At 38.3% G+C, this 15,829-nt stretch overlaps 1 protein-coding gene and 1 pseudogene across 3 annotated transcripts; one reads left to right on the forward strand and one right to left on the reverse strand.

Annotated features, from left to right (window-relative positions):
- Positions 1-42: 42 nt before the first annotated feature.
- Positions 43-5,058, forward strand: LOC122646816 (mediator of RNA polymerase II transcription subunit 21-like). Of its 3 annotated transcripts, none has more exons than XM_043840420.1 (5): positions 43-102; positions 2,625-2,869; positions 4,049-4,126; positions 4,224-4,275; positions 4,803-5,058. In XM_043840420.1, exons 2-5 carry the CDS (start codon positions 2,660-2,662, stop codon positions 4,877-4,879), a joined length of 417 nt encoding a protein of 138 aa, XP_043696355.1. In that variant the 5' UTR covers positions 43-102; positions 2,625-2,659; the 3' UTR covers positions 4,880-5,058. The 3 variants fall into 3 exon arrangements, with proteins under 3 accessions (XP_043696355.1, XP_043696357.1, XP_043696356.1); XM_043840422.1 differs by having other exon boundaries at positions 4,579-4,872; XM_043840421.1 differs by lacking the exon at positions 43-102 and having other exon boundaries at positions 2,283-2,869.
- Positions 5,059-7,745: 2,687 nt separating this feature from the next.
- LOC122646814 lies at positions 7,746-8,816 on the reverse strand (annotated as a pseudogene).
- Between the last annotated feature and the right edge of the window lie 7,013 nt (positions 8,817-15,829).

Below are 15,829 nucleotides of genomic sequence, written 5' to 3' on the forward strand. Positions count from 1 at the left end.
AAAGAGACTGAGGGTCTCGTCCGGGAGAAGGAGAGATAGCCTTCCTCCGTTCACACAGATCTTCGCTGTCTAGGTATGTCTCTGCAACTTTTCAGGTTTTAGGTTTTCTCTCTCTCTCTTTCTCTCTTCTCTCTCTCTCTCTCTCTATGTGTCTACACTTCCTCACCTCCACCACCAAAGTATTGTAGTTTGGGTATTTGGCAGAATGAATTGGAAGTCATAAAAGATGGAAAATTTGTGCATTGCAGTCTTTTTCTTAGAGTCAGAGGCTGATTGTCGGACTCGTCCAACTTCAGGTCCTGTTCTGAATCCTCATCTCTTTGAATGATTCAGAATTTCAGGCAGGTATCAAGTAATTGTTGGCAGGCTAGCCCACATGTAAGGATCAAAATGAAATAGCTCCAAATGAAACAAGTGCAACTTGTATTACATCGTATGGTTTATTGGGGAGGCCTGTTGGGATGACTTTAAGTAATCTTGTATTTCTTAGAGATTCCTTTCTCCATCTCTTCTGAGTGCCTCAGTTCAGTAATTAGAATTTGCTGATACGACTTGTAGTTTAGTACCGGAGTACCTCTTTTTTTTTTTTTTTTTTTGGAGGCTTTTCTGCTTATTGGAATTACAAGTTCTGATCTTATTGACCATGTCCTGCAGGATTTAAGTGGGGTTTATAAATTGTCATGGATTACTTTAGTGCTGTTTTGAGGCTATGTAAATACAGCTAGTGTGTGTATGTGTGTGTGGCTTTGTGCTTCTAGGCTTGATCAGTTCAACTACTTACCACCAGCAATCATATTTAGGTTCTAGGCTTTAAATTCAGATAATTTTGTTTTTGTTCTTACTCTAGTTTGTACATATATTTTTGCTTGTTCCAAATGCTGTCTTGGTAAAATGGTGGAAGTTGTAGAAGTTGAGATGATTGACTCAAATGATAGTGCTTTGATACCACAGTTCCGTGCTGTTGACTTACAGGGTGATGGTGAAACTGTCCTGTTTTTGGGATTTCTTGCTCATCTTTTCTTGAATTTAAAGCGCCCTGTAGTGGCTTCTTTTAGGGTATTGCAACTAATGATATGGATAAAAGTGAGAGAATTTTTTGTGATGTTGCTGATATTGTGGACTCCAGAAAAATACCCAGAAGGTTAAGTAGGAAGTCTGTGGAAGGCACCAGTTGGCTTCCATGGATGGTGAATTTTGTTTTGAGGATGCTGAAGCAGTTGCACAGCGTCTATTGTTTCCTCTATGCTCTGAGTCTGCTTGGCCGTTCTGAAATTAATTCCATCTAAATAAGCACATTTTTGCATTCTAGACCCTGTCAAATACACAACAGAGCCTTTTTTTTTTTCCAGCCAGAAACTTTTCTAAAACCTCTTTTTCTGAAAGTATAGAAATAGTTTCTGAGAACCCATACCAAGGATACCCGTTATTATGATTAATGGTTTATTATTCTTATATATTAAATATCAGGGCTGTGTTCTCTGGTTGCTGCATTTTATTACATGGGTTGTTGTAGGCTTTTCAACTTCATTTGTTTTTCACCTCAAAACAATTGTCCTTAGTGATTCTTGATGAGTTTTCATTTTTGGCAACTCAATGTTTTGAAGTGAAGGCTAGGTTTTCTCCCCCTTTCTATATTTCAAATTGAGAACATGATATTTGTTTGTTGGATTTAATATATAATCACAAGTATGTTTATAAATTTTGGTTGGCTTTGACCTTATTCCATTGAAAATATTGTGCTCTTATTCAAAATTATACTTTTTCCTTTTCACCCAGAGTAGTCAATGACCACCTTCCCCCCTCCCCACACACACACACAAAAAAAAAAAAGGATGTTTTCATTTTTCAATATAGTTATGTGTATTTGTTGTTGTACCCAGATCCTTCCATTATCTTTGAATGGTAGTTTTCTTGTGTTCCTTTCTTAGTAATAAACTTCTATGTAACTGCATAAGAAATTGCCTTGAAGATTTGGCTGATGATTTTTAGCTCAAAGTAATGTACAACAGAAGAAAAAGAAAAAAACAACATTGGGAAAGTGTAGGCAATTGATCAAGTTGCAAAGGCAACTCGGGCATTATTTATCGCCATGTGACAGGTTTGTTGGGGCCCATATCTCATGGAGGGAAGGCCCACCCATCCCTGCTCATGTGTCAATTTTGGTCCAAATGAACTCTTTTGCATGACGAATTCAAGTGGACAAAATTGGTTAAAAGCCACTCATCATCGGATGGTTCTGAACCATTGAAAATATTATGAAAAGGTTTGTAAAACATGGTGGAACATCCAATGAGTTAGGACCTGAAATCTGGGACCTAATAAATAGTCTCTTCTTCACATCAGTGGTTTGGATTGCCCCACTTGACATTTCCACGTGGCGGAAAATGAGGGGCTGAGGCAACTCAGCCAAGCTGCTTCCTTTTTGCCAAGAAAATATTTTGGTTAATGTCCCAAGAAGAAAAGGAGGATGGAAATTTTGTTTTTCTTGTAGTATCATATATGCCATGGAGCTTCGATATCGAGTTTCCTTAAAATACTTCTACTCAAAGCATGCAAGACCATCTTCCTTTCCCCTTCAGATTTGAAAGTATGGATGGATATTTATTCTTTGGATTGTTATTCAGAATAATACATTTGGAATTTCAAAGCCAATTGCAAGATGGACATCATATCTCAGCTCCAGGATCAAGTCAATACAGTTGCCTCTCTTGCCTTTAATACCTTTGGGACACTGCAAAGAGATGCCCCTCCAGTCCGTCTTTCACCAAATTATCCAGAACCACCTGCTGCCAATCCCTCGGAGGACACTGTGAATATTGCAGAACAACCCAAGCTCATGAGTGCTGCCCTAGTTAAGGCTGCTAAGCAGGTGAAGAATTTATCTGTAGCTAAGGAGAAATGTTGACATTGGAAATTAGTGACGTAATAGTTTTCTCTATTGCCGAACGGAAACTAAAGGAACTTGTTTGCCAACAGCTAGTGTATTCAATGGAGAGAGAGAGAGAGAGAGAGAGAGAGAGAGAGAGACTTGGCACAACGGGTAAGTTGTGCCATTGCAACCATCAGGTTGTGGGTTCAATACATGGAAATAGCCTCTCCGCGAAGCGGGGTTAAGGCTGCTTATATTTGCCCCTCCTAGACCCTGCAGTAGTGGGAGTCTTGTGCACTGGGATGCTCTTTAGGAGAGAGAGAGAGAGAGAGAGAGAGAGAGAGAGGGAGAGAGAGGGGGGGGGGAGGGGAGAAGGAAAAGTTAATCACCTGTGTTTTATATTTTTGTAACTCATTGTTGTTCTCTTCCCCCTTCTTGAAGTATGCATCACAACATCATCTTTTTGTTAGCTTTTGTGGGACAGCTTGATGTTCCACCTTCCCACCCCCACCCCCCAAAAAAAAAAAAAAACAAAAAACCTGCCAAGAAGAAATTCATTTGAAAGTTAAGATATTATTATACTATGTCAGTTTGTAAATGGAGCTCTCCTAGATAAGAGAGCCTTGATGCATGCTTGATGTCAATATACCTTGCATTAGACATTAGTGTTCAAGGTTTGATTTATCTTCTTTGCTTTTGATCTTGCTAGAAACATTTCCTTTTTATCATCTTCAAAGACTGAATTTGGATTTCTATTGCTTACTTTGAATTTTTTTTTATTTTCTTTCAGATAAATTTTGAATAACTGGACTATTTTTCACAGGATGTTCCTCTTTCAAATGAAAATGGCACTTATCCTTTGATTTTTTTGTTTCCATAAAGCCAGAGTTACCATGAAAGAGAAAACGAATGTAGCCTCCCAATCTGCCTCATCAAATTAATCTCCTCACTGTAATGAAATTTTACCACATCTGAAAGATATGGAAATTTTCATGACATGAGGACAAATTTCTGACTCTTGACTTAAAGTATTCTTAATAATAATTACCATTAGGAGCGGTTGTGTAATCCAGCTCAATTCTTTAATTGAGGTATAGAGTTTGTTGAATCCATCCCAAGTTATCTGGATAATCACCATGTTTGTAATAGCTTAATATAGTAATGATTTTTTGTTTCTAGTTTGATACATTGGTTAATGCGCTTCCAGTAGCAGAGGGAGATGAAGAAGCACAACTGAAACGGATTGCAGAACTTGAGGTATAGTGATGCCAAGTTATTATTCTGTTAACAATGCTATTATGCCCCTGGTAGAAATTCCTCTCTTATTTCTCTAATTCTCTTACTCATTTTCTAGGCTGAAAATGAAGCAGTGGGACAGGAACTCCAAAGGCAACTAGAGGCAGCAGGTGAATTTTTAACTCTTCTTGGAAGATTCACTTATTAATTCATTTTGTCTCAAATGATTATAGCAGAACATGAACAACTAGCTGTCATCTTTTATATTTCTACACATATATTCTCTACAAGAGGATAATATGAATGGAATAGAGGCCTGTCAACTGGTAAACTATATCTTAATGTTTCCCTTGTAAGAAACTTTTTGTGCTCAAGAGACATAGATCATGAGTGATGATGGATGGTAGATTGCTGGATTAATGGGCAATCTCAGCTAGCAATGTTAGCATTTGGCACCTACTGAGATGTAACAAGAAATCATCTCAAAGAGTTGTGGTTAATACCCATGTAGAGAAACCAGCTATTTATTTGTGGAAATTCCTAAAATATGCTTTTTTACTATTCAGTATATAATGGGTGGAGTAGAGGAACCACTTGCACCCAGTACCACCCTTTCGATTCCATAAATGTTACTCTTCATCAAAATCAGAAATTAATAATTTACCCATACTGTTGTGTTTGGTGCTACTTCTACCAGAGCAAGAGTTGAAGCAGGTTCAGGAGTTGTTCAATCAAGCTGTTGACAATTGCGTGAACTTGAAGAAACCTGATTGATGAAAGTTCAGGAGTTATTTGACCTAACTGTAGAAACCGCTCGAACTTGAATAGAGACCATCAATGATCAGTGGACAAGAGGAAGTATGAGTTATGCCTTTCTTTTTTTAAAATTTTGACCTATTTTCTTTGTCCAAAGTGTATGCCATGGTTCATATTGTAAAATTAATGCTGGGATAGATCCTGTGTCATCTATCTTATTTTGGTTTCGTGATTCCTGTCATGAATTCAATTGCCAAACATGGAACACAAATTAATAGCTGCATGAGTTGATAAAATTCTTATTTCTTGTAAGATCCATGAGGTCGACCACTGTGGGTTTTCTCCATATTTATGCAACCATCTTGAATTTGATAGTTACTTGATCTATTGAAGTACTTTCTATTATGCAAACTGGACTTCTCTTTCTTGGTTGGTTTTTGAAGGGAAAGGTACTAGCAAAGGCTAGTTCATATTTTTATGACGGATCAGTGCACACTCAAGTTTCTTAAGATGATGTTCTTTCCTCCGTCACAAATCGAGTCAATATATTATTATAAGATTTTCTAATGTCGCTTGCTATTTATTTTAGATTAGAGTTTCCCTCCACCCACGCTGAATGGGAATCCATTCACCGTGGGGAGGGCAGGGTTTGGTTTGGTATCGTATCGGTAGAGTATTTTGAGGAACATACTAAAACGCTATTGGAATCAGATCGCCCAATCCATTTCACAGAGTTTTGAATCACCAAGAATCTAATTGGGGATGGCCACCAAAAGGGGTGGCAGCCCAGCAAGAAGACTACCCCGCGGCTAGATGCCAATTTGAATTGGACGATCTGATTCTCTTTAAACCGTGCCCTTTGCTTTGCGGTGATATGTATTGGTCCTAGACAACCCAATCACAATTTGGCCATCAAATTTTTGTAACATTACATTTTTATCCTCTTTTAATATGATGCGAAAAATGTCTAAGACAATGATAAGATATTTTTAGATTATTTTCGAAAAAAAAAAAGACCACCATTTTATTTAGTTATAATTTTTTTTTGGGGGGTGGGGGGGGAGAGGGGGACCAAACGTAGAACGTGTACTGGGTAATATGTATAACTTATCTGCAAAATTTAAACACCAACTAAACTGTCATGTGGCAAAAAAATGCCCAAATGTTAATCCACTAGAGACTTCCTCTAAGGGTGCTCAGCTAGAAAGACCACACGTACATAAACACATAGATTACTTAGGAATGTTCTATTCAAGAAATATGACTACTGTAGTTCAAAACCTCTATCACATATCAATAATTCAAAAATAAATGAACCTATAGATTTATTAGTAGGTGAGTAGAGCTTAATTGTTAATTGTCTAACTTGAAACATTAAAGAGATGATTCATAACCATCTTAAAGTCCATTACAAATGACCAAATAACTATAGGGGCGATGTTCTCTGCTCGGGAGCGCATCTGGGCGTAGACTGCGCTCAAACACATGGCGTGGGATAGGGGTGAGATTTCGATCATTCAGGGGGGTGGGCTGGTCATTTCAACCAACCCCCATATGCCTAGGCGCATCTTGCACCCCCAATGCAAAGAACTATATCCCATAACTATAAGTCCATCCATATTCTTGATAATTTGATACCTGTACTCAACAAAAATAAAGTGCAACAAGACCAGTAAATGCTAAAAAATTGAGTACCCCACACATTTCCCCAAGAGGTCATTCGCCCATGAAGTGTCCAACGAGGCATCCAATGTTAGGATGATTGGATAAGCATTGGGATACATGCAAGCACACATCCCGGCATGAGTCTAGTCAACCCAGTCCTTGGATGCTCACTAGGCAATCCCTGGGTGATGATGGGGGTTGCTGGAGAGGAACCCAATGCATGCATGCGAATCCAATATTCGCGGAGGGAAGCTACATCTCATCTACAACATAGATCCCAAGGATGGTTCCAATCAAAACTTAAAATCTTAATGTAAATATAAAAGGCATTGCTTATCATGTGGGCAAAAGAAAGCACTGTGCTCTCTGGCAGACTAGTTCCTGAGAGTGTTTAACTTATGCTAGACTTCAGGAACTTGTCCATCCCACATTGGATTTACTTTTAGTTAATTGCCAGTAGTGAACTATAATATTTCAATTCCCCCTTTTTTTTATGCCATAATGTATAAGTGAATCAACATTGAAAGTATTTTCTTTGCATACATGAGAGAGGCAATGAATCTTTTTCAGGGGGTTGGGATGGGAAGAGAGATAGACACAAAGCCTGGCGGCATGCCCAGCCTTTTTTCTATATTTAACTCGGTCTTGGATCTGCTATTGAATAAGCCACGGAAAATTATTTGCTTCATTTGCCGCCCAGTCTATTTCCCCAAGTCCCTCTACCAAGGGGTGGTGGACACCACCTGGGCAATGTGTTCGGGCAGGAGGTAGGGTGGTCATTTCCGCCCCTACCCCCTTATTAGAGGAACTCGGGAAATAGAGCAGATAATGATCCGTTAGAACTATTTCTAGATTTTGATAAACACTACAAAGGAATAATCTTATGAGATTATTACCCACAAATCATTGTTTAATAAGAAAATCCATATTAGTAATTTATCTAGAAACTAATAAAATTTCTGACTCCCAACTTTAAAAGAAAGACGGCTTACAGTACCAATTCTATTGTTAACTTAGAGAATCAGAACTGCCACAGAACCTGGTAAATTTGTCTATGGATTCCCTTGAAGTGTTTTTCCCTCTTCTAATTATTCATGCCAAGTTTCCATGGAGATTCTTCTTTGAAATTTTGAGAACAAAAAATATTTAAAACAGAGGCCGAGAGAAATACCAGGAAATCTCAATATTTGCCTTATTATTTCAATCTCTCAACAGAATTTCAATTCTCTGAATCTATCCCAAAGAGCTTCTCTTTGTCAATGGAGTTCGCAGGTATCCCTCTACCTCGAACTCCTTGGGTGAAACCTCATAATACTTTGCAAACTGTTCTCTTGCCTCTTTGTTTCTATCAAGAAAACTGTAAATCACACCTTGGCAGAAGTAAGGCCTGAAATCATTTGGGTCTTCCTTTGCCAGTTCTTGGTAACTCCTCAAAGCCTCATCAACATTCTTCTGAAGAAATTGAATCTGAGCGATAATTAACCTCGCATCTCTTGATTCCTTACTCTTCTGCTCCTCCACTGCAAGTGTCAATGCTTCTTCGAGTTGTTTCAGCACAACCTCCCCTTCTCCACAGTGGTCCATAAGCAAGGCATTCTCAAATAAAGCTTCAAAAGTGAGAAGATTTATAGTCAAAATCTCTTCATAAACCTTTCGAGCTTCATCTTTCTCTCCCATCTCACTCAGCAAATTCACCATTAAAAACATCCATTCCACCTCTGACGGTTGAGCCTCAACCAATTGTCTCAATATCTTCGAAGCTTCCTCGTTTTCTTCGTCTTTGAGCTTCCTTTGAAACAGAGATTTCAAGACATCAACAGAATCAGAATGAGATTCATTGGTTTCTTCCTCTTCAAGCCCCTGCTTCTCCTCCGTCAATGTTGCTGCAGTATCTGCTCTGACAGGCAACCCAGAGAATCTCCCGAATGTCAAAGCGGCGACTGTGGCGGTCAAGATAACATTTAGCAGTGTTCTTGATCTTCCGGATTAGAGGAGTTTCCTCGGATACAGGGTTGACACTCGATGAAACCTTCATTGCAAAAACCCTAACCCTAGCTTGAGAAGTTGGTGGTTTTATGATAGATAGGCTGATATTCGAAGGAGGCCATTGTTGGGAGGTTAGGAATGTAGTGAATGGAAGGGAATTGGAATTTCCACCATATGCTCTGGTTAGAGAGATGTCCATTGTTAAGATTTTGGGTAAGCTGAGAGAAGTTTGACTGTTGCAGGTTTAGGTGCAGATGAAGGAGAGGGGCTCTTGGTTGGTTAGCCAATTTGTTTGTTGCAGGTGAGGAACTATAGAAGATTTTTTTTGAGTAAATTATTCCCCCCTCCCCTCGATTATGCTCTAATGACAAACCCCTCCACTGGGTTTTGAGTAATGATTCTCCCCTCCTCTACATTCCCTAGATTCTATTAACGGTACCCTTTCTGTTAAGTGATGACATCATCCTAAATATATTCAATAAAACCCTAAAATGCCCATCTATTTGTGATATTCTAATAATACCCTCTAACCATATCAAAACTTTAAAAACATCTCTAGGAAAGTCGCCGCCACCACGGCTATATCCACCACTTTCACTTCCGTAGCCACCTCCACCGCCGCCACCATGAAAGAACCTTGCATAGGGTTAAGAAACTTCGACGTTGTTAATGAGAATGCCAACATCCAGACCTTCAATGGCTTCCCGAATCTGACGTACGTATCTCCTCGGAAAAGTCACCGGAGAAATAAACCACCACATTCTTGATCTGGGTGTTCGCAACGAAGAAGAATTATGGTGAATTTGGACAAACAGAAGAGACCTAGAAAAGATAAGAAAGAAGAAGGGATTAAGATCGTCTGAGTTGAGGTGAAGTGAAGTGAGGAAGATGGGTTTCGTTTTTGGGAGTCTTGGAAAGGGAGTGGGTCACGGTGATGAGGTGAAGTGAGGAAGATAGTTTAGGTCACTTCAATCACCCTACTTTAGGTTACTCCAATATCATAACTCTCTCTCTCTTCCTTCGCAACCAGCTATTGAATTGCCTCTTTAATCAAGGATTCCGCTTATATATAATTTTCAGGTTTCTGTTTGATATTCCACAAGTCTACTTCAAGGCTACTTCTTCAATTCTGATTTTTCTGAATCTGGTTTCAGTTAATGCTTTAATTGCACATATTATTGTTTAATCACTAGATCATACCATTATTAGTTCATTGTTTTGAGCCCTTAAATCACTGCTACAAATTTCTGTTTTCCATCTGGGTTTTCAAGTTTCCTAACTCCAACAGGAAATCTCAATATGTCTCAAATCAGCCACTGTATTGTAATCAAATTTTACTCTCATATTATCCCTGTTAATTAGACCGTATCGACCAGGTTCTGCCCCAACCAGATTTGTTCCGACTATCAACTTTCTCTAATCTGGTTCTAATTCCTAACCCTGTGGTTCAGGAATTCTTCTATGCTGCACTATGAAAGAGAATTCCAACTATAAAGACTACAGAGTGATCTGCAATTGAGGATTAAATAAGATAAAAAAGAAGGCCCTATAAAGAATCTAATCTGGGTTTGTTCGAATTAGCTAGGATTTGTTGAGATTAGTAAAGATTTGACAAGAAATAGAGACTGATAACATAAAATCCTCAATGGACATCTGAAAGTAGGAAGAGGAGAGACGATGAGTTATGGATCGGTAGCGTTCCTTTTAAATGGATAGGGATGATCAATTTATAATGAAAAGTGATTTTATATTTTTTATTTTTGAATCAACCAATTGGGGGCGGAGGTGCAGGCGGAGTTGCAAGAGGAAGAAGAAGAAGGGGTCAGAGGGTAATATAGTCTTTTTATAACACTTAACAGTCCTTTTTAACGGAATGGGTACAGTTGATAGAATCTAAGGAATACAAGGGCAAGGAGAGTCATTACCCAAAACCAAGAGGAGGGGTTTGTCATTAGAGCATAATCGAAGGGAGGGGGGAGTAATTTACTTTTTTTTTTTTTTGTGGTAAAGAGGAACTATAGAAGATTTCAGGCCTTTAAGAGAAGTAGGACAAGAGTTTCTGTGAAATGACAGAAATGTGCCCTTCTGTTTGGTAAACCAGCTGAGGTGGCACACCGCCCCTTCGCACGGAGACAAGGGCACGTGAAATAACCACCGCACCACTGATCATTTTCAGGGTTTTGGGGGTCCGATAGTCATTTCTTGTGCCCCTACGTTAGAATGCAGGACTGTAGGAGTGGTGTGCGCTGCGTGACCCGGTGGCGATCTCTTTCCCTTATTATGATGTTTTTTTTTTTTTTGTTGGTATGACCCCTTTAATTGTTTTGCATAAGAGGAGTGTAATGATATAATCTCTTTCGGCCAAGAGTTATCAGTGGAGTGTGGCCCTTGCAGGGAGTGCATGTGGCTGCATTAATGAGATCATTGCCGCCTTTCATGTGGGGTGGGGCAGTCATTTGCCTCCTCTGTCCAAGTGTGGTGCACCCTCCTCTCTCTCTCTCTCTCTTTATTGTCGTTAGATATTACTTTGCTGTCCTTCAATGTATGAAATAGTTTCATTGATGAGCTTCTTTATGCTGTTTGTTCATGATCTCTCATTTCTTTAAAAAACTTAAGGGGCCTTTTTTAATATTTAAGCCCTGGGGTCATGGTTTTAGAAATTGATATCGGGTCGGCGGATTGGTACCAATATCTAATCTTGGCTGATCTGATACATAACCATTGTATCGGATCAAGGGTAAGAGGTAATTAAAAATTGATTTTTATTGAAAATCAGGGGTAAATCTATCCAATTTGGATCGTTATAGGCTGACTCAGATCGGCATCAGATCAGTATCGGCTGAGACTGATGACATGAGAATTGATTATTCCTCTATCCAATGGCTGAAATTTGTATGAAAACCTTTCAGCAAAACTTAAAAACAGAAATTTCAATGAGCCCCTTAACTTCACCTATACATACTGAAACTCCCCTATAGAGTATATATCTTCTGTCATCATCAGAAAAGCAAACTTTCAGTCTACATGAGGGGCAATATATGTATTAGATAATTAATCTTCTTCATAGTTAGTAAATGTAGATACAAAAAATGATGATATGTATATGGGACATAAAAGAGGCGCAAGGGTGTCGCTCACAATATTCCAAAGTATACATATTTATACAACCCTAAATGCATTTGTTTCGTGTTGCAGTTTCGTTAGACTTTAATTTTGTAGATATGTTGTCCACATCATTCTCGACTTAAAACATTAAATTTTTTTTAAAAAAAAAGGAAATTAGTAGTTGGTTTTAGTTGAGATTTGGATACTTGAGGAAAAAAGAAATACTTGATGAACCATATCATTGTATTTAATTTCAGAATTTGACATCTAGATGGTCCAAATTTTCTCCTATGTATCCAATAGATAGAATTGCCATGTACCTTTCATAATTTAATATTTGAAAATTTACAAGAAAAAGTCCCTTAAATAATAAACCATCATTGATAACTTGATATAGGCCATGAAATTCGTATATAGATGGGCCAAGGAGTGCACTATTTGTTCAATAGTCAGATTGATCGAAATAGACCTTTCTATTGCTGAAAAAGAAAGTTGTGAAAATAAACTTGTTCTACCAAGTAACCAATAGATTATATTAAGTTGATGTATACATATAAGCCAGATAAAAACTTGATACATTTATTTGTGTGTAAATTGACTTAATTAAAACAACGGAAAATTACATCCCCCTCCCTTGTACTTTGCCCTAATTATACGTTTCTCTCCTTGGTTTTCCTACCTTACATTTTGACCTCCGGTGTTAGCCTGCTATTAGATATTACTTGAAAAAGACTATTTAACCCGTGTACTAAAACTACAGAAATTACCATTAGAAAAAAAAACCACAGAAATTAAATTACAATGCTACCATTTCCTTCATCTTCAACCTAAAACACCCGTAACAGAGGACACGAATCACAGGTCTTCATCTCCAGTGAGCTGTAAGGTATCTCCGGTGAAGGGATTTTCTGAAAAAAAGGGTTTTCTTCCCTGATCTGTGATACGATTCATGGTCATCCGTAGGCTATCCAAGGCGTTTGATGGCAGCCTTCTGGTCATCGGTCATTCATCGTCGTTTGCCGTCAATCTTGGGAGCCGGTGATCACTTGGTCTGGCCACCTCAAGCGATTTCAATTTAAAGCAGAACCCTAAACTGGATTTTCTGTTTTGTTGTTTTGGGAAAGAAGTGGGAATATTTCCAACCAAAGTGACAACCTGGGGATGATGGTTTGATGGATCAAGAGTGTTATTGGTGAATAAAGTCTGGTTTGACAGTGGTCAAGTATCTGGCGCATTTGGTAGCTAGTGGTGCATAAAGGCCCATTGCTATTAGGAGGTCTTGAGTTCAAGTCTCTTGATTCACATCTTACACCCTCCTACCTATCCAAAGGAAAAAAAAAGTCTAGTTGGACACCTTCGAAATTTCTCGTGAAGGTCTGTGACCTCCTTATACTCTTTTGCGCTTAGTTGGGCAAATGTTGCTGGAAAATTCAACTCTTATGAAAGTTGGAAATTGTATGCTTAGGAGGGATTCTTTGTAATCTTTTTCTAGCAGCCCTGTGTTGTTTGTTTTGACTTGAACAAAAATGCTAGGCTTTCTGGAATCATTTGGATCTATCCTCACATGGTGGTGAGGCTTCTTTATTTGGAGCATTTGATGATGTTCAGAGGATTTATTTAGAGTGAAGTGACCTCTTTTCCAAGATAGCTGTTAATATGCAGATTTTGGGTATTTTTCTATCATATTGGGTTGTTATTGGATTTTTCCTCTTTCCTGGTCCCCTACCTCCTTCATCTGATCTTTGTGCTCTCATTTGCCCATCTGCGTCTTCTCCTCTTCCTCTGCTGCCTAACCCATGAGGCAGGCTCATGCTCTGGCTGGACACCTCCGACACCGCCGAAGACGCTGCTGCGTTGGCCTATGATCGTGAGGCCTTCAGGCTAAGAGGAGAGAATTCTCGTCTCAACTCCTTCTCAGTCAATGGCAGCTGGTTTCATCGCCGGCGATATCCAGGTGCAGAGGAGGAAGACGAAGTGGGGGAGAAGAAGAAGAGAGAGAAACCCCCTTCTCTTCGTTTTTAATCAAAAGGGTATAATGGTATTCTTACAAGATCTCAAGGTCAGTTTTGGTATTTATCAAAAGGGAATAATGGTATTCTCACAAGGTCTCAGGGTTAGTTTTGCTATTAAAAAAAATATAAATACGACATACCACGACTTAACAAATGAAGGCTAACGGCAGGGGAGGTCTTATTAATTTTTTGAACACTACAGGGGAATCGTATGTAAGGTGGGAACCAAGGGTAGTAAAGTGTGTTACATTAAGAAGGCACAAATAATATGATTACAAATTATTTGACCCCTTAAGAGTTGCCAATAGAAAATTTCTAACAGGGATTTAAGGCTTCAACCAATGTAAATGTTGAGTATTCTACACTACAACTAGTAACTTAACAAAATTTTGGGAGAGAGAAGGTTACTCGGTCATGTGGCCCTTGCTCCAACGCGAGGTCTAATGGGAGCGCACCCCAAGCAAGCATTCAATATGGGGGGCAAGGTGAACATTTCGCCACCCATGTGTTTGGGAATAGGCTAGGGGCCGTGACCAAGCAGCTAGCTTTCTTTTTCCGTATAATTTTATGCAAAAAAGAACCTGATAGATAGCGTGGCCCTTGCACCCAAACACAGAGGGGCATGAAATGACCCCTCTATGAAAGGCGAAAATCCATCCCCTATTTATGCTTCCGTGCATGCTCTCATTGGCCCCTGTGCTGGCATAGGAATCACATTATCTTTCTTAATTTATATAGTCAACAATGTGCGTACAATTTGTGAGATAAATTAACTACAACATTATTGGAATTAACAGAGAATTAAAAAAATCAATACTATAGTGAATCACAATGTGCATGTGCACTTAAAGAGTTCAAGAGACTTAACTCGGCGATGTCGGTTGAGAAACGAGGGGCCCGCTTGATAACCTTACCAGGTGTTTCTGTTCTAGAACTGTGCTGGGAAACACCAAAACACTTTTTTGTTTCCCAGCACAGTTTTTTTCATTTTCTTTGCTGAGAAACCATTTTTTACCCGCTTAGTAAACCTGTTCTGAAAACGTTTTCAGAAGACAATTGGAACACCATTGGTACTTGATAAAATCTGTTTTTGGGAACATAATGTGACCAATTTTAATAATATTTGTCTTGAATAATGTACTTTAACCAATAAAGATTAAAATAAACATTGTAATTAAAAATTTTATGATCCAATAAAAGTTGTCATGAGATCCAAATGGGTCTAGAGCTAGTCCTTGTGGTAACGGTACTCCAAGCCAAATAATAGAAGTTGTCATTTATTATTATTAATATTGATAGCATTTAATTCAAAAGTTAGGGTTTTTCCATTTGAGCTAAAGACTCATCTATTTTAATGAAAGAAAAAATTGTTCTCGAGTTTTGTTGGAATCAAACCGCCATCTCATGGGTGTAATCCTACTTGTTCTTCCGTTTAACCTAAAGATTCACTTATTTTAATGACTGAGACAACAACCACATTAAAGAAACCTCCAATGCTCATAGTGAGTTCAATAATGAAGCTGCATATATTTTTGTACTTATAATTTAAGGTGGCTTGAGTACTCCAAAGGTATCGACAACATCTCTCATTATTCTGAGAGTAAATAGAAGGTGGGTGGGTATCTCATCCATTTCATTCCATTATATATATGTTGAAGGATAGGACCAGAGGCATAAGTGAGATCTCTACATAAGTCAATTCTAATGAAGACCAAATAGACACAAACCAGATACAGTTACATCCAAATCTAGTCTGATTAGATTGAATTTCACAAATCCCTCCATTTTTTGCACTTCTAGAGGTCTAAGTCACATTGAATGTTTTGAAACTGTCTTTCAGTCTAGAACAATGTTTTGGACTCCTAAGAAGGGATGATTTTTTTTTTTTTTTTTTTTTTTTAGGTAACCTAAGAAGTAGGGGTGCAAGTTTGGCCTTGTTGGCTCGAACCCGCCCTAAGCTCGAATAGGGTCTAGGCTGAGATATTTGGCCCTAAAGCGGGTCAGGCTGGAAATTTTTGGCCTTGAGTTAGGGTCTGGTGGCTAACTCGATCCTATTTTAATTTATACTATAAAATATATATCGTTATAATATATATTATAAACTTTAAAAGTCATCCACATATTGTTATATAATATATTATATATAAAGATAATAAGTAATATAATTCATTTTATTATAATATTATATTATGTAAAATTG

Source organism: Telopea speciosissima, chromosome 11 (genome assembly GCF_018873765.1).
Source record: "Telopea speciosissima isolate NSW1024214 ecotype Mountain lineage chromosome 11, Tspe_v1, whole genome shotgun sequence".
In the NCBI taxonomy this organism is placed as follows: Eukaryota; Viridiplantae; Streptophyta; class Magnoliopsida; order Proteales; family Proteaceae; genus Telopea; species Telopea speciosissima.

Coding starts and splice junctions, on each gene's coding strand:
- LOC122646816 (XM_043840420.1), top strand. CDS start 2,660: ATGGACATCATATCTCAGCTCCAGGATCAAGTCAATACAGTTGCCTCT. Junction 2,870..4,048: donor TAGTTAAGGCTGCTAAGCAG/GTGAAGAATTTA, acceptor TTTTGTTTCTAG/TTTGATACATTGGTTAATGC. Junction 4,276..4,802: donor AAGGCAACTAGAGGCAGCAG/GTGAATTTTTAA, acceptor TACTTCTACCAG/AGCAAGAGTTGAAGCAGGTT.